At 46.5% G+C, this 23,691-nt stretch overlaps 1 protein-coding gene across 7 annotated transcripts in view; it reads right to left on the bottom strand.

The window, feature by feature from the left end:
* The window catches only part of RNF213 (ring finger protein 213), a 680,515-nt gene that overhangs the window by 156,813 nt on the left and 500,011 nt on the right, over window positions 1-23,691 (bottom strand). For all 7 annotated transcript variants that reach the window (XM_063928518.1, XM_063928521.1, XM_063928520.1 and 4 more), the window contains 4 exons: window positions 12,668-12,850; window positions 11,409-11,548; window positions 3,738-3,892; window positions 3,438-3,644 (listed from right to left, as the gene is read on the bottom strand). In XM_063928518.1, coding sequence (XP_063784588.1) covers window positions 3,438-3,644; window positions 3,738-3,892; window positions 11,409-11,548; window positions 12,668-12,850 — 685 coding nt within the window. The remainder of the gene's footprint in view (window positions 1-3,437; window positions 3,645-3,737; window positions 3,893-11,408; window positions 11,549-12,667; window positions 12,851-23,691) is intronic.

Below are 23,691 nucleotides of genomic sequence, written 5' to 3' on the forward strand. Positions count from 1 at the left end.
AGGTTTCTTAGACGCAGTAGTGGGCTCGATCTCATCATCTATTTGGAGAATCAGCTAAATAGCTTCCACTAGGTCAGGAACATCAACCTGGGTTGCAGATTCCACATCAGAAGCAACTGTATCAGTGTCTTAAGGATCAGTATATTCCCCATCATCATCAAAAGAATTATCTGAAATATTAGTGGATTGTGAGGAGGAAATGGCCTGCTTAGACAACCCCTTGGCCCCAGAGGAACGTGGGGTACTTTTGTTTAACCAAAGATTGATGTACGTAGTTGTTGTAATTGGGTAGACAGAGTGTCCGCCCAAGGCGTATTAACTACAGGGACAATATGTGGCTGTAATGGCACAGGAGGTCTCACAGGGGGCGTAAGACGTGTCACAAGCGTATTCAGCATACTTGAGAACGCAGCCCAAGGTGGGTCCTGAGTGGCCACAGGTGCTGCGTGTTGACTGAAAGGTGTATGGCATCCAGTGCCTGAACCATCAGATAAAACTGCCCCCTCAGGTAAATCCGTGGTGCCAGCACTGCATGATGCAGAAGCATCCGCGGATTTCCCGCCCTGTGAGGCAGACATTATAGGGAATGTAGCCTTAGAGCGTAACAGTACAATATAGCCAGACAAACACAATACCTGCAAAAACCCCCCTGTGTTATGTGACAGTAAATACAAGGTACAAATAGAGGACTCAAGTGGTATAAGGTGACTGAAATACACACTAAAAAATACCAAAAACAGTATATACTGTGAAGCACTATATATATATTATATATGAGACCCTGACACACCTAACTCCCCAGGGTACAGTATATAGGGGGTCATTCCGAGTTATTCGCTAGCTGTTTTTGGTCGCAGCGCAGCGATTAGGTAAAAAAAAGCGGCCCTTCTGCGCATGCGGCGCAATGCGCGCGCGCGATGTACTTTCACAAAAGCCAATGCAGTTTCACACAAGGTCTAGCGACGCTTTTCAGTCGCACTGCTGGCCGCAGAGTGATTGACAGGAAGTGGGAGTTTCTGGAAGGTAACTGACCATTTTCGGGGAGTGTGTGGAAAAACGCAGGCGTGTCAGATACAAACGCAGGCGTGCCTGGGGAAACGCAGGCGTGGCTGGCCGAACGCAGGGCGTGTTTGTGACGTCAAAACAGGAACTAAATAGTCTGAAGTGATCGTAAGCTAGGAGTAGGTCTGGAGCTGCTCAGAAACTGCACAATCTTTTTTGGTAGCAGCGCTGCGATCCTTTCGTTCGCACTTCTGCTAAGCTAAGAAACATTCCCAGAGGGCAGCGGCTTAGCGTTTGCACGGCTGCTAAAAGCAGCTAGCGAGCGAACAACTCGGAATGAGGGCCATAGTGATAGCAAGTAGTGTGATACACGGGAATGAAATCCACACAGCAGTTACAGGCACACTCAGTCACAGGTACAATGCAGAAGTTATTACAGATAAACAATAAAACTGCACTGGACTAGTAAAATTACATATAGATATGTATGAATACAGATATAACAATGCACAGTAACTACTGGATGTATATCACAGAATACTTGTACTAAATATTCAGGTAGAAGCACGCTTGTTCTTAACTAACACTGTCTAAATGACATGTAGAATACTTAAGTGTCTGTAAATGCACAGCGCTGATAAGACAGGCGGCTTTACAGAGGAGACAGTGCCCTGCAGTCCCGGAGATCAGCTCTGCTACTGTATGTGAAGATGGCACCAATATCTCTTCAGGGAGTGAGGGAGAGAGAAATGCAGCTCCAGGGTGGGAACATCAGCAGTAGATGGTGCTCGGAGCTGGGGGAGGGGCTATAGGTCAGCGCCTTATCCTCTATACTGGTCCTCACCACCGGGTACTGTGGAGCCTATGTAAAATGGATTTTTGTAAATCCGACCTGTGCTCCCTGCCCTGGTGGAGATAGTGGGGTCCCTGTGCAGTACAGTGTCCATGCCAGCGGCGAGGTCCATCTCCTGGGACCGCGACCAAACCGCTATCTACCACCGGGTCCCACCTGGGGGACCCTCTTACCTCCTCCCTGCTGTGCAGCCTCGCGATCCTGGAAAGCGTCAGCGGTGGTGTGCCTGATAACCGGTGCTGCAAGTACCCGGTAACCCGGCCGCGATGGACGGTGATGGAGCAGCAGCACAGTATGTCAGAAAGTCACATATAAAGTGCTGTGGCCCTTGAAGTCATCTTAAAAAACTCTTTTCAGGGCTACCTAGTGCAGCCCCTCCCTGTTAGCAGCCTGTACTGCAGGCATCAACTTACAAACTGAGCTCCGTAAGAACAAACAAAACCCAACACTAAATAATGGGCCTAATTCAGACCTGAAGCAGCAAAATTGATCTCTAATGAGAAAAACCATGGGGGTCATTCAGATCTGATCGCTGGGCAGCGTTTTTTTTTTTGCTGTCCTGCATTCAAATAGTCGCCGCCTACAGGGGAAGTGTATTTTTTGCCATGCAAGTGTGCGATCGCATGTGTAGCTGAGCTGCTAAAAATAAGTTTGTGCAGTCTCTGCACAGCCCAGTACTTACTCTTCCAGTACAATTAAATCCTGCTGATAGGGGCTGGAGCTGACGTCAGACACCCTCCCTTAAAACGCTTGAGGCCACCTGCGTTGTTCTGGACACTTCCTAAAAACAGTCAGTTGCCACCCACAAACGGCCTCTGTCAATCACCTTGCGTACGCCCGTCCGAATGGATCCTTTGCACCATCCCGTCGCTGACAGCCGATGCCCATTGTAGCTGTCCGCCGCGCCTGTGCTTTGCGGTGCATATGCATGCACAGTTCTGATCTGATGGCCCGCTGTGCGAAAAACGCACAGCAGCAATCAGATCTGAATGAACCCCCTCATGTGCAGAGCAGGTGGGGCACATATAACATGTGCAGAGAGAGTTAGATTTGGGTAAGGTGTGTTCAAACCGAAAGCTAAATTGCAGTGTAAAAAGAAAGCATCCAGTATTTACCCTGCACAGAAACAAAATAACTCACCCAAATTTAACTCTCTCTCTGCATGTTATATCTGCCATACACCCCCCCCCCCCCCCCCCCCCGCAGTGCAACATGGTCTTTCCCATGAGAGAACAATTTTGCTGCTGCGATCAGGTCTGAATCAGGCTCTATAAACATGTCCTGTCCTAATGGCTACTACAACTGAAGTAAATATCTGTATCACTAGCCTTGGTCATCTGTGATCTTACAAGTCAGAACAAAGTTTTATTTCTCGTAAATAAAAAAAAAACTTTTAGTTAACATATTACTCTTGCTGAAGCATGACTAAAGACAAAAAGTCAATATACGAAAGCGCCAACATGGATGCTGCTTTGTGACATCACACGCCTCCATAATACTCCCCAATATTTGTTATCAGAAGCAATGAGTCAGTCACTGCACCTACATAAATACATGGATACCAAGAGTAGTGGACCCTTACCATTTGATTCCCAATTTGTGACTCGGTTTTTGGGATGAGGGAATCCACCACAGATGGGCTGATGACCAAAATCCTACTTAAAGTTTGCAGTCTGTGCTGAAATTTATGGTACCCAATATGCACCCATGGGAGAGACAGCAGCAGATCACTGGCTCCTTTAGAAGTTCTTAATTCCTCAATACATGTAGAGAGAGCAAACTCCATCACCTGCAACATATATTTAGTACTTCAGTTAGATTCAAGACATTAAAAAAAACACATTTCTTTAAGTAGTACCCAGCAGGACACTGTTACTCTTACCCGTAACTCTTCAGGAGATGCTATACTCATAGTCATAAGGAGAAAGTCGGTCTTGTAATTCAAGAACAGTATGTGCTGATCATCGTCTTCTTGAGAGGAAATATATTGTCCCAATGGTGTCTGAGAGAATATGCTTACAAACTTCATCTCCGTATCTAAACAATAAAGAAAATAAGAATTTACTTACCGATAATTCTATTTCTCATAGTCCGTAGTGGATGCTGGGGACTCCGTCAGGACCATGGGGAATAGCGGCTCCGCAGGAGACAGGGCACATCTAAAGAAAGCTTTTAGGATCACATGGTGTGTACTGGCTCCTCCCCCCATGACCCTCCTCCAAGCCTCAGTTAGGTACTGTGCCCGGACGAGCGTACACAATAAGGAAGGATCTTGAATCCCGGGTAAGACTCATACCAGCCACACCAATCACACTGTACAACTTGTGATCTGAACCCAGTTAACAGTATGATAACAAACGAAGTAGCCTCTGAAAAGATGGCTCACAACAATAATAATAACCCGATTTTTGTAACAATAACTATGTACAAGTATTGCAGACAATCCGCACTTGGGATGGGCGCCCAGCATCCACTACGGACTATGAGAAATAGAATTATCGGTAAGTAAATTCTTATTTTCTCTAACGTCCTAGTGGATGCTGGGGACTCCGTCAGGACCATGGGGATTATACCAAAGCTCCCAAACGGGCGGGAGAGTGCGGATGACTCTGCAGCACCGAATGAGAGAACTCCAGGTCCTCCTTAGCCAGAGTATCAAATTTGTAAAATTTTACAAACGTGTTCTCCCCCCCTGACCACGTAGCTGCTCGGCAAAGTTGTAATGCCGAGACCCCTCGGGCAGCCGCCCAAGATGAGCCCACCTTCCTTGTGGAGTGGGCCTTTACAGATTTAGGCTGTGGCAGGCCTGCCACAGAATGTGCAAGTTGGATTGTGCTACAGATCCAACGCGCAATCGTCTGCTTAGACGCAGGAGCACCCATCTTGTTGGGTGCATACAATATAAACAACGAGTCAGATTTTCTGACTCCAGCTGTCCTTGAAATATATATTTTTAATGCTCTGACAACGTCCAGTAACTTGGAGTCCTCCAAGTCGCTAGTAGCCGCAGGCACCACAATAGGCTGGTTCAAGTGAAAAGCCGAAACCACCTTAGGGAGAAAATGAGGACGTGTCCGCAGTTCTGCCCTGTCCGAATGGAAAATCAGATATGGGCTTTTGTACGATAAAGCCGCCAACTCTGAAACTCTCCTGGCTGAAGCCAGGGCCAGTAGCATGGTTACTTTCCATGTAAGATACTTCAAATCTACAGATTTGAGAGGCTCAAACCAATGAGATTTGAGAAAATCCAAAACTACGTTTAGATCCCACGGTGCCACTGGGGGCACAATCGGGGGCTGTATATGTAGTACACCCTTGACAAAAGTTTGTACTTCAGGCACTGAAGCCAATTCCTTCTGGAAGAAGATTGATAAGGCCGAAATTTGAACTTTAATAGACCCCAATTTTAGGCCCATAGACAATCCTGCCTGCAGGAAATGTAAGAATCGACCCAATTGAAATTCTTCCGTTGGGGCCTTCTTGGCTTCACACCACGCAACATATTTTCTCCAAATGCGGTGATAATGTTGTGCGGTCACTTCCTTCCTAGCCTTAATCAAGGTAGGAATAACTTCCTCTGGAATGCCCTTTTCTTTTAGAATCCGGCGTTCAACCGCCATGCCGTCAAACGCAGTCGCGGTAAGTCTTGGAACATACAAGGTCCCTGCTGAAGCAGATCCCTTCTTAGAGGTAGAGGCCACGGATCCTCCGTGAACATCTCTTGAAGTTCCGGATACCAAGTTCTTCTTGGCCAATCCGGAGCCACTAGTATTGTTCTTACTCCCCTTTTCCGAATAATTCTCAGTACCTTTGGTATGAGAGGCAGAGGAGGAAACACATACACTGACTGGTACACCCATGGTGTTACCAGAGCGTCAACAGCTATTGCCTGAGGGTCTCTTGACCTGGCGCAATTTCTGTCCAGTTTTTTGTTGAGGCGAGACGCCATCATATCCACCTTTGGTTTTTCCCAACGGTTCACAATCATGTGGAAAACTTCCGGATGAAGTCCCCACTCTCCCGGGTGAAGGTCGTGTCTGCTGAGGAAGTCTGCTTCCCAGTTGTCCACTCCCGGGATGAACACTGCTGACAGTGCTATGACATGATTTTCCGCCCAGCGAAGAATCCTTGCAGCTTCTGTCATTGCTCTTCTGCTTCTCGTGCCGCCTTGTCTGTTTACGTGGGCGACTGCCGTGATGTTGTCCGACTGGATCAATACCGGCTGACCCTGAAGCAGCGGTTTTGCTAAGCTTAGAGCATTGTATATCGCTCTTAGCTCCAGTATATTTATGTGAAGAGACGTCTCCAGGTCTGACCATACACCCTGGAAGTTTCTTCCCTGTGTGACTGCTCCCCAGCCCCGTAGGCTGGCATCCGTAGTCACCAGGACCCAGTCCTGTATGCCGAACCTGCGGCCCTCTAACAGATGGGCACTCTGCAACCACCACAGGAGAGACAACCTTGTTCTTGGTGACAGTGTTATCCGCTGATGCATGTGCAGATGCGATCCGGACCATTTGTCCAGCAGATCCCACTGAAATGTTCGTGCATGGAATCTGCCGAATGGAATTGCTTCGTAAGAAGCCACCATCTTTCCCAGGACTCTTGTGCATTGATGTACTGACACAGTTCCTGGTTTTAGGAGGTTCCTGACCAGTTCGGATAACTCCCTTGCTTTCTCCTCCGGGAGAAACACCTTTTTCTGAACCGTGTCCAGAATCATTCCCAGGAACAGCAGACGTGTTGTCGGGGTCAATTGAGATTTTGGAAGATTCAGAATCCACCCGTGTTGCTGAAGCACTACTTGGGTTAGTGCTACACCGACTTCCAGCTGTTCTCTGGACTTTGCCCTTATCAGGAGATCGTCCAAGTAAGGGATAATTAATACGCCTTTTCTTCGTAGAAGAACCATCATTTCGGTCATTACCTTGGTAAAGACCCGAGGGGCCGTGGACAAACCAAACGGCAGCGTTTGAAACTGATAATGACAGTCTTGTATCACGAACCTGAGATACCCTTGGTGTGAGGGGTAAATTGGGACATGCAGATAAGCATCTTTTATGTCCAGGGACACCATGAAGTCCCCTTCTTCCAGATTCGCTATCACTGCTCTGAGTGACTCCATCTTGAACTTGAATTTCTGTATGTACAGGTTCAAGGATTTCAGATTTAGAATAGGTCTTACCGAACCGTCCGGCTTCGGTACCACAAATAGTGTGGAATAATACCCCTTTCCCTGTTGTAGGAGGGGTACCTTGACTATCACCTGCTGAGAATACAGCTTGTGAATGGCTTCCAATACCGTCGTCCTTTCTGAGGGAGACGTTGGTAAAGCAGACTTTAGGAACCGGCGAGGGGGAGACCTTTCGAACTCCAACATGTAACCCTGAGATACTATCTGCAGGATCCACGGGTCCACCTGTGAGCGAGCCCACTGATTGCTGAAAATCTTTAGTCGACCCCCCACCGCTCCTGAGTCCGCTTGTAAAGCCCCAGCGTCATGCTGATGGCTTTGTAGAACCCGGGGCGGGCTTCTGGTCCTGGGCAGGGGCTGCTTGCTGCCCTCTCTTACCCTTTCCTCTGCCTCGCGGCAGATAAGACTGTCCTTTTGCTCGCTTGTTTTTATAGGAGCGAAAGGACTGCGGCTGAAAAGACGGTGTCTTTTTCTGTTGGGAGGGGGTCGGAGGTAAAAAAGTGGATTTGCCGGCAGTTGCCGTGGCCACCAGATCCGATAGACCGACCCCAAATAATTCCTCTCCTTTATATGGCAACACTTCCATATGCCTTTTGGAATCCGCATCACCTGACCACTGTCGCGTCCATAAACTTCTTCTGGCAGATATGGACATCGCACTTACTCTTGATGCTAGAGTACAAATATCCCTCTGAGCATCTCGCATATAAAGAAACGCATCCTTTAATTGCTCTAGATCCAGGGTATCAATATTTTCAGTCAGGGAATCCAACCACACTACCCCAGCACTGCACATCCAGGCTGAGGCTATTGCCGGTCGCAGTATAACACCAGTATGAGTGTATATACTTTTCAGGTTAGTTTCCAGCCTCCTATCCGCTGGATCCTTGAGGGCGGCCGTATCAGGAGACGGCAACGCCACTTGCTTTGATAAACGTGTGAGCGCCTTATCCACCCTAGGGGGTGTTTCCCAGCGCGTCCTAACCTCTGGTGGGAAAGGGTATAATGCCAATAACTTCTTAGAAATTAGCAGTTTTCTATCTGGGTTAACCCACGCTTCATCACACACGTCATTCAATTCCTCTGATTCTGGAAAAGCTACAGGTAGTTTTTTCACCCCCCACATAATACCCCTTTTTGAGGTACCAGCAGTATCAGAGATCTGCAAAGCCTCCTTCATTGCCGTGATCATATAACGTGTGGCCCTGTTGGAAAATACGTTTGTTTCTTCACCGTCGACACTAGATTCATCTGTGTCGGTACCCGTGTCGACTGACTGAGGTAAGGGACGTTTTACAGCCCCTGACGGTGTCTGAGACGCCTGAGCCGGTACTGACTGGTTTTCCGGCCGTCTCATTTCGTCTACTGACTTTTGTAATGTACTAACATTATCACGTAATTCCATAACTAAAGCCATCCATTCCGGTGTCGACTCCCTAGGGGGTGACATCACCATTACCGGCAATTGCTCTGCCTCCACACCAACATCGTCCTCATACATGTCGACACACACGTACCGACACACAGCAGCCACACAGGGAATGCTCTAATCGAAGACAGGACCCCCTTAGCCCTTTGGGGAGACAGAGGGAGAGTTTGCCAGCACACACCAAAAGCGCTATAATTGTATATAAACAACCCTAAAAGGTGTTGTTTTTGTTATAAGCGCTTTTAATATATAAATATCGCCAATTTATGCCCCCCTTCTCTTTGTTACCCTGTTTCTGTAGTGCAGTGCAGGGGAGAGTCCTGGGAGCCTTCCTCACAGCGGAGCTGAGCAGGAAAATGGCGCTGAGTGCTGAGGAGAATAAGCTCCGCCCCTTTTCCGGCGGGCTTTTCTCCCGGGTTTTGAGAAATCTGGCCTGGGTTAAATACATACATATAGCCTTAATGGCTATATGTGATGTATTCTTTGCCACTAAAGGTATTTAATATTGCTGCCCAGGGCGCCCCCAGCAGCGCCCTGCACCCTCCGTGACTGGTCAGTGAGAAGTGTGTAGCAACAATGGCGCACAGCTACCGTGCTGTGCGCTACCTTCATGAAGACTGAAGAGTCTTCTGCCGCCTGTTTCCGGCCCTCCGATCTTCAGCATCTGTAAGGGGGGTCGGCGGCGCGGCTCCGGGACGAACCCCAGGATGACCTGTGTTCCGACTCCCTCTGAAGCTATGTCCAGTAGCCTAAGACTCCAATCCATCCTGCACGCAGGTGAGTTGAAAATCTCTCCCCTAAGTCCCTCGATGCAGTGAGCCTGTTGCCAGCAGGACTCACTGAGATTTAAAACCTAAAAAAACTTTTTCTAAGCAGCTCTTTAGGAGAGCCACCTAGATTGCACCCTGCTCGGACGGGCACAAAAACCTAACTGAGGCTTGGAGGAGGGTCATGGGGGGAGGAGCCAGTACACACCATGTGATCCTAAAAGCTTTCTTTAGATGTGCCCTGTCTCCTGCGGAGCCGCTATTCCCCATGGTCCTGACGGAGTCCCCAGCATCCACTAGGACGTTAGAGAAAAGACAAATCCTTTATTCCCTGAACTGAAGGAAACTCATATGTGGTGTGGGGGGTCTGATGCAGAGCTAGTCACAAAATGGTAGTACCTGACTATCTAAAATTAAATACATTTGAAAAAATAAATAAATAAATAAATAAAGGATTTATTCAAAAACAAAACATGGATTGTTGGTTGGTAGCTACTGAGAAATAAGTTGCAATATGTATTGGCACCATTAGATAAGTTAGCAAGGAATGGTTCTTAGAACTTAGGAGGTCATGTTGTAACATCTTGAAATAGTAGTACTTCCAAGCACAGCATGGTTATCCCGTAAGCAAAAGGGGTTTCATGTACGTTTCAGCCTCTGGTGACAACAACTAAAGGCAAACAACATTATTTTGCACAGCTGGCTATTTGTACTACTGTGTAACCTGCGGTATCCTCTCAGACTGCATCCACACATATAGATTTGCCACTAGCACATGAAGGCTTTCTAAGAGTACATCAAGTCTGCCAACATGTAATGCTCTTTTATGTGGTCCTGATGGAACTAAAGGGCGCTGATTATCCAACAAGGACATAGAGAACTTGGTTTTGTTGTAACAGACTGCCGTTGTACCCTGGTGACAATTTGTGGCAAGCTCTCATAGCTCACCTAGGGAATTGAGAGGCGAAATAAGGTCTATGGGAAACCAGTTTACTCAAAACCTTTCCATGGTCAGAAACCTACTCAACACTACTCAACATGGATGGGAAACCATTAAATATCTACAACAACACCTTAATTCTGCAGTGTTAGTGTTTTGGTCTTTGGACCTTCTCTGAACACATGGTGGGTCGTAAAAACACGTAGCAAATGGACAACAATGTAAGTTAGCATACCAGACATGGCCTCCTGGGCTCCTTTATACTCCAATACCTCCAATATCGTACAAACTGGAATTAACTTCAAACCTCTTTCTTACCCTGTTCTAACGGCACCTTATACCCCACTACCCTCCTGTTCCAAAAGGTTTAAGTGCCATACTGTCATTCCTAGAGTGGGTTGAAAGAGCCAAGTTAAGACCTTACAAAACAGCTGGCAGTACATAGGCAGTTAAAGGTGGAAACCTCAAGAAGGTATCAAATGTTCCTTGATTATAAACTAAAATACTTCAAGAGTGGACAATTTTTGGCCACAGCCTGAAAAAGAGTGAGAGAAAGACAAGAGGCTAAAGTAAGAACAATGGCCCAAATGTATTAAGCCTTAAAAAAGTGATGAAGTGGAGAAGGGGTAAAGAATGATAAATGACCAGCCAACCTGCTCCTACTGTCATTTTTTAAACTCAGCCTGTTACATAGCAGTTAGTAAGCTGATTGGCTGATCATTTATCAGAGCAGATGTATTAATCCTGGAGAAGTGATAAAGTGGAAAGTGATAACACACCAGCAAATCAGCTCCTAATTGTCAAGTTACAGACTGGGTTTGAAAAATGACAGTTAGGAGCTGACTGGCTGTTGCGTCATCACCTTCCACTTTATAACTTCTCCAGGTTAATACATCTGCCCTAATCCATCTCCACTTTATCACTTTTTAATGCTTAATACATTTGGGCCTAAGTGACCTGCACATCAATAGATGTATTTTTTCACTGCTGTGATTGAAAGTAAGTGTTAAATCATACAATAATGGTCTCAAACTGTTCTAAGTGTCCCAAAAGTTTTTTTTAGGAAATTCTCGTTGGAAAACAATACAACATGTAGTATGATCACGGAAACGTCATGGCATGAAGCTTTATTTTTTCACCTGAGCTTTACAAATATCTCCAACTAATTGCTGCACATGTTAAGACTGGCCGCTAACTCTTATAACTGGCAGGGAGAGATTCACCTTCTGCAGAGGCAATGTAACAAGCTTGAGTCCAAATTTCTTCCAAATATTCTTTAATCCTCCAACTGAAAGGTAAACGAGGTTGCCGAAAAGCATAGATGTTCATGTAGTTTTTTACCATGATTGTTTGAGTCTGTGAACTGAAAATGAACAAATATACTGTACATAAGTAGATCACTACAAGAAACCTATATTGCTATAATAAAAAAAACATAAAACCCTGGCAACCACAGTCGCAGCACAAACTAGTGACAGCGTAACCGTTATGGTAATACACATTTGTGGTAGGCAAATGGAAGATGCGTAGGAGGTTATTTAAATAGTAACAGGTTCTCTGGGTACATGAGTACCCAATTACCTGTGCTTCGGAAGCCTCTAACTGTGACTATACATGGCATTTTTTAGTCATGGGAGATTGTAATGCACTAACCTTTAATAACTTACTAACGCTGTCTGGCATGACTCTAGATATGACCTTTCCCAAGTGCAACTGCGGAACACTCTTAGAAAATGCAGCAGCTGTTGTGTTCTGTATTGTATACAGTTAATGCCCCTGTTTTGCTATATACAGTAAGTCCTCTAATTCCAACACAAAAACAATGCATTTAAAATGGCAATTACAGGAGACGACTGACGCTTTCCAATATAGATATATACACTAACTTCCTCTATGAGGCACATGGCCATTCTGTGTGCCAGCACTCCATAGCCCTAATGTACTAGGAACCCAACATTGTAGTTCCAAGAGACCCATCTCCAGGCTTACTAGCGCTGATATGTCTATGAATGCTGAAGGCAGAGCATGTAAGGTGTAGGGCTCTATGGCTACAATACATAGCGCCAGCTATCCTTAGTAGCATGGTAGGACATACAACACAATGCTGTTACTTAATAAAACTGATAACATATAACTGCAGAGTTAAAGATGGACTGTAAATACATTTGCTTTCCTCAAGACAAGTTTGTACAGAAGCCATTACTGTAATAACTGTGCCAATTCATATGATCACCTTATGTCAGCGTTGTATTTTATATTGGGTTATTTTCTTTTAAAACCATTGAAGCGAGTTACACCTTTAAGTTTATTATATAATGTACTTGTATGCAGAGTAAAAGCAGACCTGCACTACATGTTGTACAATGACTGCACAACGTGCTCCACAGGCGTAATTCAGTGGAGAAGCACAATTAGTGATTAATTAATACGAAAAAAACAAGCTTCCTAATCATTTTCTTAACTGCATATATATGATAGGTACCTGGGGTTGTAGCAAATCGGGAGAAGTTTCTCATCACAAAAAATGAACATCCATAGAGATTTAATACAGTTCTCCACGTCGGGGTTCACAAGAAGTTCCAAGTTGGTGTTACGATCAATAATTGACAAAATTTGGGATAAAAATGGGGTAACAGCTGTTTGAATACGTTTCCAAAGGGTTTGCCTATGCAGAAAAATGCACAAATTTGTAATGATAAAAAGTAACACATATTACACATTAAGGGCAAGAATCAGTTAGCCTAAGGTTGTACTGCGTGGCTTCAGCTCCTGGGTAAAGTTCCCAGAGCTATTAAATTGTTAGCCCACGATCAACCCATTACACCTCCTGCAGGGGTGTGAGCAAAAATCTGCATTTGGTGCTACCTCGGGGCTAGCTGCCCGTTGATCATGGGCTTACAGCGGAAAAGCTCTGGGATAAGCGAAAATCCATTAACAGAAAACTGATTTTACATAACAATCTCAATTAAATAAATTTCCTTCAATGGTACTGGAAACTGTAGAAATATGCAGCCAAAAGTATAGCCTTCATGTATTCTATACAGTAAATACATCCTCCTCATTTCCACTTCTCAGTACTGCCACCATCAGCTTCCATCGCTCTAACGCCATACACCACACTGCCAGTATCCACTCCCACCACTCTCATGCCATATACCACACTGCCAGCATCCGCTTCCACCACTCTCACGCCATACACCACACTGCCAGCATCCGCTTCCACCACTCTCACGCCATACACCACACTACCAGCATCCGCTTCCACCGCTCTCAGGCCATACACCACACTGCCAGAATCAGCTTCCACCGCTCTCACGCCATACACCACACTGCCAGCATCCGCTTCCACCACTCTCATGCCATACACCACACTGCCAGCATCCTCTTCCACCAGTCTCATGCCATACTGCCACCATTTGCTTCCACCGCTCTCACGCCATACACCACACTGCCAGCATCCGCTTCCACCGCTCTCACGCCACACACCACACTGCCAGCATCCGATTCCACCACTCTCATGCCATACACCACACTGCAAGCATCCACTTCCACCGCTCTCATGCCATACACCACACTGCAAGCATCCGTTTCCACCACTCTTCATGCCATACACCACACTGCAAGCATCCGCTTCCACCGCTCTCATGCCATACTGCCACCATAAGCTTCCACCGCTCTCACGCCATACACAACACTGTCACCATCTGCTTCCACCGCTCATGACATACTTCACACTGCCAGCATCCGCTTCTACCGTTCTCACGCCATACATCACACTGCCAGCATGCGTTTCCACCGCTCTCAGGCCATACACCACACTGCCAGCATCCGTTTCCACCGCTCTCATGCCATACACCACACTGCCAGCATCCGCTTCCACCACTCTCATGCCATACACCACACTGCAAGCATCCGCTTCCACCGCTCTCATGCCATACTGCCACCATAAGCTTCCACCGCTCTCACGCCATACACAACACTGCCACCATCTGCTTCCACCGCTCATGCGCTTCTACCGTTCTCACGCCATACATCACACTGCCAGCATGCGTTTCCACCGCTCTCACGCCATATACCACACTGCCAGCATCCGTTTCCACCGCTCTCACGCCATACACCACACTGCCAGCATCCGTTTCCACCGCTCTCACGCCATACACCACACTGCCAGCATCCGCTTCCACCGCTCTCACGCCATACACCACACTGCCAGCATCCGTTTCCACCGCTCTCATGCCATACACCACACTGCCAGCATCCGCTTCCACGCCATACACCACACTGCCAGCATCCGCTTCCACCACTCTCACACCATACACCACACTGCCAGCATCCGCTTCCACCGCTCTCATGCCATACACCACACTGCCAGCATCCGCTTCCACCACTCTCACGTCATATACCACACTGCCAGCATCCGCTTCCTCCACTCTCATGCCATACACCACACTGCCAGCATCCGCTTCCACCACTCTCATGCCATACACCACATTGCCACCATCTGCTTCCACCACTCTCATGCCATACTGCCACAATTTGCTTCCACCACTCACGCCATACACCACACTGCCTGCATCCACTTCCACCGCTCTCACGCCATACACCACACTGCCAGCATCCGATTCCACCACTCTCATGTCATACACCACACTGCAAGCATCCGCTTCCACCGCTCTCATGCCATACACCACACTGCAAGCATCCGTTTCCACCACTCTCATGCCATACACCACACTGCAAGCATCTGCTTCCACCGCTCTCATGCCATAACTGCCACCATAAGCTTACACCGCTCTCACGCCATACACAACACTGTCACCATCTGCTTCCACCGCTCATGCCATACTCCACACTGCCAGCATCCGCTTCTACCGCTCTCACGCCATACATCACACTGCCAGCATCCGTTTCCACCGCTCTCATGCCATACACCACACTGCCAGCATCCATTTCCACCGCTCTCATGCCATACACCACACTGCCAGCATCCTCTTCCACCACTCTCATGCCATACACCACACTGCAAGCATCTGCTGCCACCGCTCTCATGCCATACACCACACTGCAAGCATCCGTTTCCACCGCTCCCATGCCATACACCACACTGCAAGCATCCGCTTCCACCGCTCTCATGCCAAACTGCCACCATAAGCTTCCACCGCTCTCACGCCATACACAACATTGCCACCATCTGCTTCCACCGCTCATGCCATACTCCACACTGCCAGCATCCGCTTCTACCGTTCTCACGCCATACATCACACTGCCAGCATCTGTTTCCACCGCTCTCACGCCATACACCACACTGCAAGCATCCGCTTCCACCGCTCTCATGCCAAACTGCCACCATAAGCTTCCACCGCTCTCACGCCATACACAACATTGCCACCATCTGCTTCCACCGCTCATGCCATACTCCACACTGCCAGCATCCGCTTCTACCGTTCTCACGCCATACATCACACTGCCAGCATCTGTTTCCACCGCTCTCACGCCATACACCCCACTGCCAGCATCCTCTTCCACCGCTCTCACGCCATACACCACACTGCCAGCATCCGCTTCCACCGCTCTCACGCCATACACCACACTGCCAGCATCCGCTTCCACCACTCTCACGCCATACACCACACTGCCAGCATCCGCTTCCACCACTCTCATGCCATACACCACACTGCCAGCATCCGCTTCCACCGCTCTCACGCCACACATGGTGTATGCTATAGGCCGCCTGGTATTTATGTATCTGATAAGGAATTGTAACTGAAGCAAATTGAAAGAGCAGCAGGAGTAGGTGACATAGTAGTGATGGAAGATTTTAACTATCCAGAGATAAACTGGAAAAACGATTCATGTGACACTGCTAGGGGCAATATGTTTTTAAACACACTAAATGATAACTACTTAGTTCAACTAATTGAGGAACTTACCAGGTACAATGCACTCTTAGACCTGGCATTAACAAACAATGGGGATTTAGTATCAGGTATTATAGTAGGGGAACCCATAGGAAACAGCGACCACAATATGGTCACATTCAATATCAGTTTTCATAAACAGTCCTATACTGGCTCGACTAGGACTCTAAACTTTAGCAAAGCGAATTTTGAAAAGATGAGGGTATTTTTCAGGGATACTGAATGGGAAGGATTGTTTCTAGGAAAAAATACTACGGAGAAATGGGATGTACTAAAATTCCTGCTAGCTAAAAATACTCTCAAATTTATTCCTACGAGCAGCAAAAAAAGGAATAAAAATCATAAACCGATGTGGCTTATCAAAAAGATAAAGGAACTTATGGACAAGAAAAGGCGAGCATTTAAAAAATACAAATCTGACGGGGAAACTGAGTCATTTCAGCACAATAAGGACTGTAACAAAATATGCAAAAAGGAAATAAGAGCGGCTAAAGTAGAAACTGAAAAGCTAGTAGCAAAGGAAAGCAAAGCGAATCCCAAAAAATTCTTTAAATACATTAATAGCAAGAGATTAAAGAAGGAGAGTATAGGCCCTTTAAAAGACAAGTTGGGAGTCTTAAGCAAAAATGATAATGACATAGCAGACACGCTAAACGAGCTTTTTTTCAACAGTATTTACTAGAGAGGACCCAATTCAGGGACTAACATATAATCTCAATAATGAGAATATTCCACTGATAGGTACTTAATTAAGCGAGGAGGTAGTCTGTGACCGATTAAAACATTTAAAGATTAATAAGTCACCGGGTCCCGATGGAATTCACCCAAGGGTTCTAATGAAGCTTCACTCTGAACTTGCAAAACCGCTATTTTTGATCTTTAAGGATTCAGTAATATCAGGTATGGTTCCCAAAGACTGGCGTATAGCGGAAGTAGTGCCTATATTCAAAAAGGGAAGTAAAGAGGAACCACGTAATTATAGACCAGTTAGTCTTACATCTATAGTGGGGAAAGTATTGGAAGGTATTCTAAGATATAGTATTCAGAAGTTCCTTGAAGTCAATAAGGTCATTAAAAGGAATCAACATGGATTTGTGAAGGACAGATCCTGTCAAACCAACTTATTTGGCTTTTATGAAACAGCAAGTGCAAACTTAGATCAGGGTAAAGAGGTGGATGTAATCTTTTTAGACTTTGCAAAAGCTTTTGACACTGTACCGCACATGAGACTTATCTACAAGCTACAAGAAATAGGGCTAGGAAGCACAATATGCACTTGGATCAAAAATAGGTTAGATAATAGGGAGCAGCGCGTTGTGGTTAATGGATCTTTTTCAAATTGGACTGAAGTGCTTAGTGATGTGCCACAAGGCTCAGTATTAGGACCGCTATTGTTCAATATTTTCATTAAAGACCTAACAGAAGGTCTAGAGAGCATGGTGTCAATTTTTGCAGATGATACCAAATTGTGTAAAGTTATTAATACTAGTGATGAGCGGGTTCGGTTCCTCGAAATCCGAACCCCCCCGAACTTCACCCATTTTATACAGTTCCGAGGCAGATTCGAATCTTCCCGCCTTGCTCGGTTAATTCGAGCGCGCCCGAACGTCATCATCCCGCTGTTGGATTCTCGCGAGATTCGGATTCTATATAAGTAGCCGCGCGTCGCCGCCATTTTTCACTCGTGCATTGGAAATGATAGTGAGAGGACGTGGCTGGCGTCCTCTCAGTTTTATTCAGGTGGCTGCAAATATCTGTGCTCACTGCTTTATTGTGGGGACTGGGGACCACCAGTATTATATAGGAGTACAGTGCAGAGTTTTGCTGACCAGTGACCACCAGTATTATACGTTCTCTGCCTGAAAAGCGCTCCATATCTGTGCTCAGTGTGCTGCATATATCTGTGCTCACACTGCTTTATTGTAGGGACTGGGGACCACCAGTATTATATAGGAGGAGTACAGTGCAGAGTTTTGTTGACCAGTGACCACCAGTATTATACGTTCTCTGCCTGAAAAACGCTCCATATCTGTGCTCAGTGTGCTGCATATATCTGTGCTCACACTGCTTTATTGTGGGGACTGGGGACCACCAGTATTATATAGGAGGAGTACAGTGCAGAGTTTTGCTGACCAGTGACCACAAGTATTATACGTTCTCTGCCTGAAAAACGCTCCATATCTGTGCTGCATTGTAGTATATAGTAAGAGTACAGTACATAATTTTGCTGACCACCAGTATATAATATATAGCAGTACGGTACAGAAGGCCACTGATCTACCTACCTCTGTGTCGTCAATTATACTATCCATCCATACCTGTGGTGCATTTCAGTTTTGCAGTTTGCGGACCACCAGTATATAATATATAGCAGTACGGTACAGAAGGCCACTGCTCTACCTACCTCTGTGTCGTCAAGTATACTATCCATCCATACCTGTGGTGCATTTCAGTTGTGCGCAGTATATATAGTAGTAGGCCATTGCTATTGATACTGGCATATAATTCCACACATAAAAAAAATGGAGAACAAAAATGTGGAGGGTAAAATAGGGAAAGATCAAGATCCACTTCCACCTCGTGCTGAAGCTGCTGCCACTAGTCATGGCCGAGACGATGAAATGCCATCAACGTCGTCTGCCAAGGCCAATGCACAATGTCATAGTAGAGAGAATGTAAAATCCCAAAAAATAAAGCTCAGTAAAATGACCCAAAAATCTAAATCAAAATCGTCTGAGGAGAAGCGTAAACTTGCCAATGTGCCATTTACGACACGGAGTGGCAAGGAACGGCTGAGGCCCTGGCCTATGTTCAAGGCTAGTGGTTCAGCTTCACCTGAGGATGGAAGCACTCATCCTCCTGCTAGAAAACTTAAAAGAGTTAAGATGGCAAAAGCACAGCAAAGAACTGTGCGTTCTTCTAAATCACAAATCCCCAAGGAGAGTCCAATTGTGTCGGTTGCGATGCCTGACCTTCCCAACACTGGACGGGAAGAGGTTGCGCCTTCCACCATTTGCACGCCCCCTGCAATTGCTGGAAGGAGCACCCGCAGTCCAGTTCCTGATAGTCAAATTGAAGATGTCACTGTTGAAGTACACCAGGATGAGGATATGGGTGTTGCTGGCGCTGGGGAGGAAATTGACAAGGAGGATTCTGATGGCGAGGTGGTTTGTTTAAGTCAGGCACCCGGGGAGACACCTGTTGTCCGTGGGACGAATATGGCCATTGCCATGCCTGGTCAAAATACAAAAAAAATCACCTCTTCGGTGTGGAAATATTTCAACAGAAATGCGGACAACTGGTGTCAAGACGTGTGTTGCCTTCGTCAAGGTGTAATAAGTAGGGGTAAGGACGTTAACCACCTAGGAACATCCTCCCTTATACGTCACCTGGAGCGCATTCATCAGAAGTCAGTGACAAGTTCAAAAACTTTGGATGACAGCGGAAGCAGTCCACTGACCACTAAATCCCTTCCTCTTGTAACCAAGCTCCTGCAAACCACACCACCAACTCCCTCAGTGTCAATTTCCTCCTTAGACAGGAAAGCCAATAGTCCTGCAGGCCATGTCACTGTCAAGTCTGACGAGTCCTCTCCTGCCTGGGATTCCTCTGATGGATCCTTGACTGTAACGCCTACTGCTGCTGGCGCTGCTGTTGTTGCTGCTGGGAGTCGATCGTCATCCCAGAGGGGAAGTCGGAAGACCACTTGTACTACTTCCAGTAAGCAATTTACTGTCCAACAGTCCTTTGCAAGGAAGATGAAATATCACAGCAGTCATCCTGCTGCAAAGCGGATAACTCAGGCCTTGGCAGCCTGGGCGGTGAGAAACGTGTGTCCGGTATCCACCGTTAATTCACAGGCAACTAGAGACTTGATTGAGGTACTGTGTCCCCGCTACCAAATACCATCTAGGTTCCATTTCTCTAGGCAGGCGATACCGAAAATGTACACAGACGTCAGAAAAAGAGTTACCAGTGTCCTAAAAAATGCAGTTGTACCCAATGTCCACTTAACCACGGACATGTGGACAAGTAGAGCAGGGCAGACTCAGGACTATATGACTGTGACAGCCCACTGGGTAGATGTATTGCCTCCCGCAGCAAGAACAGCAGCAGCGGCACCAGTAGCAGCATCTCGCAAACGCCAACTCGTTCCTAGGCAGGCTACGCTTTGTATCACCGCTTTCCAGAAGAGGCACACAGCTGACAACTTCTTACGGAAACTGAGGAACATCATCGCAGAATGGCTTACCCCAATTGGACTCTCCTGGGGATTTGTGACATCTGACAACGCCACCAATATTGTGCGTGCATTACATCTGGGCAAATTCCAGCACGTCCCATGTTTTGCACATACATTGAATTTGGTGGTGCAGAATTATTTAAAAAAAACGACAGGGGCGTGCAAGAGATGCTGCCGGTGGCCCGAAGAATTGCGGGCCACTTTCGGCATTCAGCCACGCGTGCCGAAGACTGGAGCACCAGCAAACACTCCTGAACCTGCCCTGCCATCATCTGAAGCAAGAGGTGGTAACGAGGTGGAATTCAACCCTCTATATGCTTCAGAGGATGGAGGAGCAGCAAAAGGCCATTCAAGCCTATACATCTGCCTACGATATAGGCAAAGGAGGGGGAATGCACCTGACTCAAGCGCAGTGGAGAATGATTTCAACGTTGTGCAAGGTTCTGCAACCCTTTGATCTTGCCACACGTGAAGTCAGTTCAGACACTGCCAGCCTGAGTCAGGTCATTCCCCTCATCAGGCTTTTGCCGAAGAAGCTGGAGACATTGAAGGAGGAGCTAAAACAGAGCGATTCCGCTAGGCATGTGGGACTTGTGGATGGAGCCCTTCATTCGCTTAACCAGGATTCACGGGTGGTCAATCTGTTGAAATCAGAGCACTACATTTTGGCCACCGTGCTCGATCCTAGATTTAAAACCTACGTTGTATCTCTCTTTCCGGCAGACACAAGTCTGCAGAGGTTCAAAGACCTGCTGGTGAGAAAATTGTCAATTCAAGCGGAACGTGACCTGTCAACAGCTCCTCCTTCACATTCTCCCGCAACTGGGGGTGCAAGGAAAAGGCTAAGAATTCCGAGCCCACCCGCTGGCGGTGATGCAGGGCAGTCTGGAGCAAGTGCTGACATCTGGTCCGGACTGAAGGACCTGCCAACGATTACTAACATGTCGTCTACGGTCACTGCATATGATTCTGTCACCATTGAAAGAATGGTGGAGGATTATATGAGTGACCGCATCCAAGTAGGCACGTATACTGGCAGGAAAAAGAGGCAATTTGGAGGCCCTTGCAGAAACTGGATTTTACCTAAGTTGTCCCCCCTCCAGTGTGTACTCCGAAAGAGTGTTTAGTGCAGCCGCTCACCTTGTCAGCAATCGGCGTACGAGGTTACTTCCAGAAAATGTGGAGAAGATGATGTTCATCAAAATTAATTATAATCAATTGCTCCGTGGAGACATTCACCAGCAATTGCCTCCAGAAAGTACACAGGGACCTGAGATGGTGGATTCCAGTGGGGACGAATTAATAATCTGTGAGGAGGGGGATGTACACAGTGAAAGGGGCGAGGAATCGGACGATGAGGAGGAGGTGGACATCTTGCCTCTGTAGAGCCAGTTTGTGAAAGGAGAGATTGATTGCTTCTTTTTTGGTGGGGGCCCAAACCAACCAGTCATTTCAGTCACAGTCGTGTGGGAGACCCTGTGGCTGAAATGATGGGTTTGTTAAAGTGTGCATGTCCTGTATATACAACATAAGGGTGGGTGGGAGGGCCCAAGGACAATTCCATCTTGCACCTCTTTTTTCTTTCATTTTTCTTTGCATCATGTGCTGTTTGGTGACTATTTTTTGAAGTGCCATCCTGTCTGATACTGCAGTGCCACTCCTAGATGGGCCAGGTGTTTGTGTCGGCCACTAGGGTCGCTTAGCTTAGTCACACAGCTACCTCATTGCGCCTCTTTTTTTCTTTGCATCATGTGTTGTTTGGGGACAATTTTTTTAATCTGCCATCCTGTCTGACACTGCAGTGCCACTCCTAGATGGGCCAGGTGTTTGTGTCGGCCACTTCGGTTGCTTAGCTTAGTATTCCAGCGACCTCGGTGCAAATTTTAGGACTAAAAATAATATTGTGAGGTGTAAGGTGTTCAGAATAGACTGGAAATGAGTGGAAATTATGGTTATTGAGGTTAATAATACTATGGGATCAAAATTGCCCCAAAATTCTATGATTTAAGCTGTTTTTGAGGGGTTTTTGTAAAAAAAACACCCGAATCCGACAAAAAAATTTCAGGGAGGTTTTGCCAAAACGCGTCCGAATCCAAAACACGGCCGCGGAACCGAATCCAAAACCAAAACACAAAACCCGAAAAATGTCCGGTGCACATCACTAATAAATACGGAGGGGGATGCTGAGTCGCTTCAGAACGACTTAGTTAAATTAGAAGCATGGGCAGCGAAATGGAGAATGCGCTTCAATACAGACAAGTGTAAGGTAATGCACTGTGGTAACAAGAACAAAAATAACACCTACATACTAAATGGGGTAAAATTAGGGGATTCTGTGCTGGAAAAGGACTTAGGTGTCCTCATAGATAGCAAACTAAGCAGTAGTACCCAAAGTAGGATTGCAGCAAAGAAGGCTAATAAGATATTAGCATGCATAAAACGGGGAATTGATGCTAGAGACGAGAGTGTTATACTCCCGTTGTATAAATCACTAGTGACGCCACACCTTGAATACTGTGTACAATTATGGGCACCATACTACAAAAAGGATATCCTGGAGCTAGAAAAGGTTCAGAGGCGGGAGACCAAACTAATTAAGGGCATGGAGGTGCTGGAATACGAGGAAAGGCTTGCAAGACTAGGCATGTTTACATTGGAAAAGAGGAGACTAAGAGGGGACATGATCAACATCTACAAATATATAAGTGGACAATACACAGATCTTGCGCAGGACCTGTTTTTGGTTAGATCAACACAGAGAACTCGTGGACACTCGCTCAGGTTAGAGAGGAGATTCCGCACAATACGGCGTAAAGGCTTTTTCACGGTAAGGACGATAAGTGTTTGGAATTCCCTGCCTGAGGGAGTTGTAATGTCGGACTCAGTCAACACCTTTAATAATGGATTAGATAAATTCCTAATGGATAAGGATATCCAGGGTTATGGTGCATAGTCACGCACTATAGTTATTATAAAAAAAGAGGGATAAAACGTAAGGCAGACATCAGCATCAGTCAAAATTTTATACCAAATAATCCTGCATAGGAAACCACAAATAGGTTGAACTTGGACAATTGTCTTTTTTCAACCTTAGATACTATGGCCCTCATTTCGAGTTGTTCGCTCGCTAGCTGCTTTTAGCAGCATTGCACATGCTAAGCCGCCGCCCTCTGGGAGTGTATCTTAGCTTAGCAGAATTGCGATCGAAAGATTCTCAGAATTGCGAATAGAAATTTCTTAGCAGTTTCTGAGTAGCTCCAGACTTACTCAGCCATTGCGATCATTTCAGTCAGTTTTGTTCCTGGTTTGACGTCACAAACACACCCAGCGTTCGCCCAGATACTC

This window comes from Pseudophryne corroboree, chromosome 6 (assembly GCF_028390025.1).
Source record: "Pseudophryne corroboree isolate aPseCor3 chromosome 6, aPseCor3.hap2, whole genome shotgun sequence".
NCBI classification, from domain to species: domain Eukaryota; kingdom Metazoa; phylum Chordata; class Amphibia; order Anura; family Myobatrachidae; genus Pseudophryne; species Pseudophryne corroboree.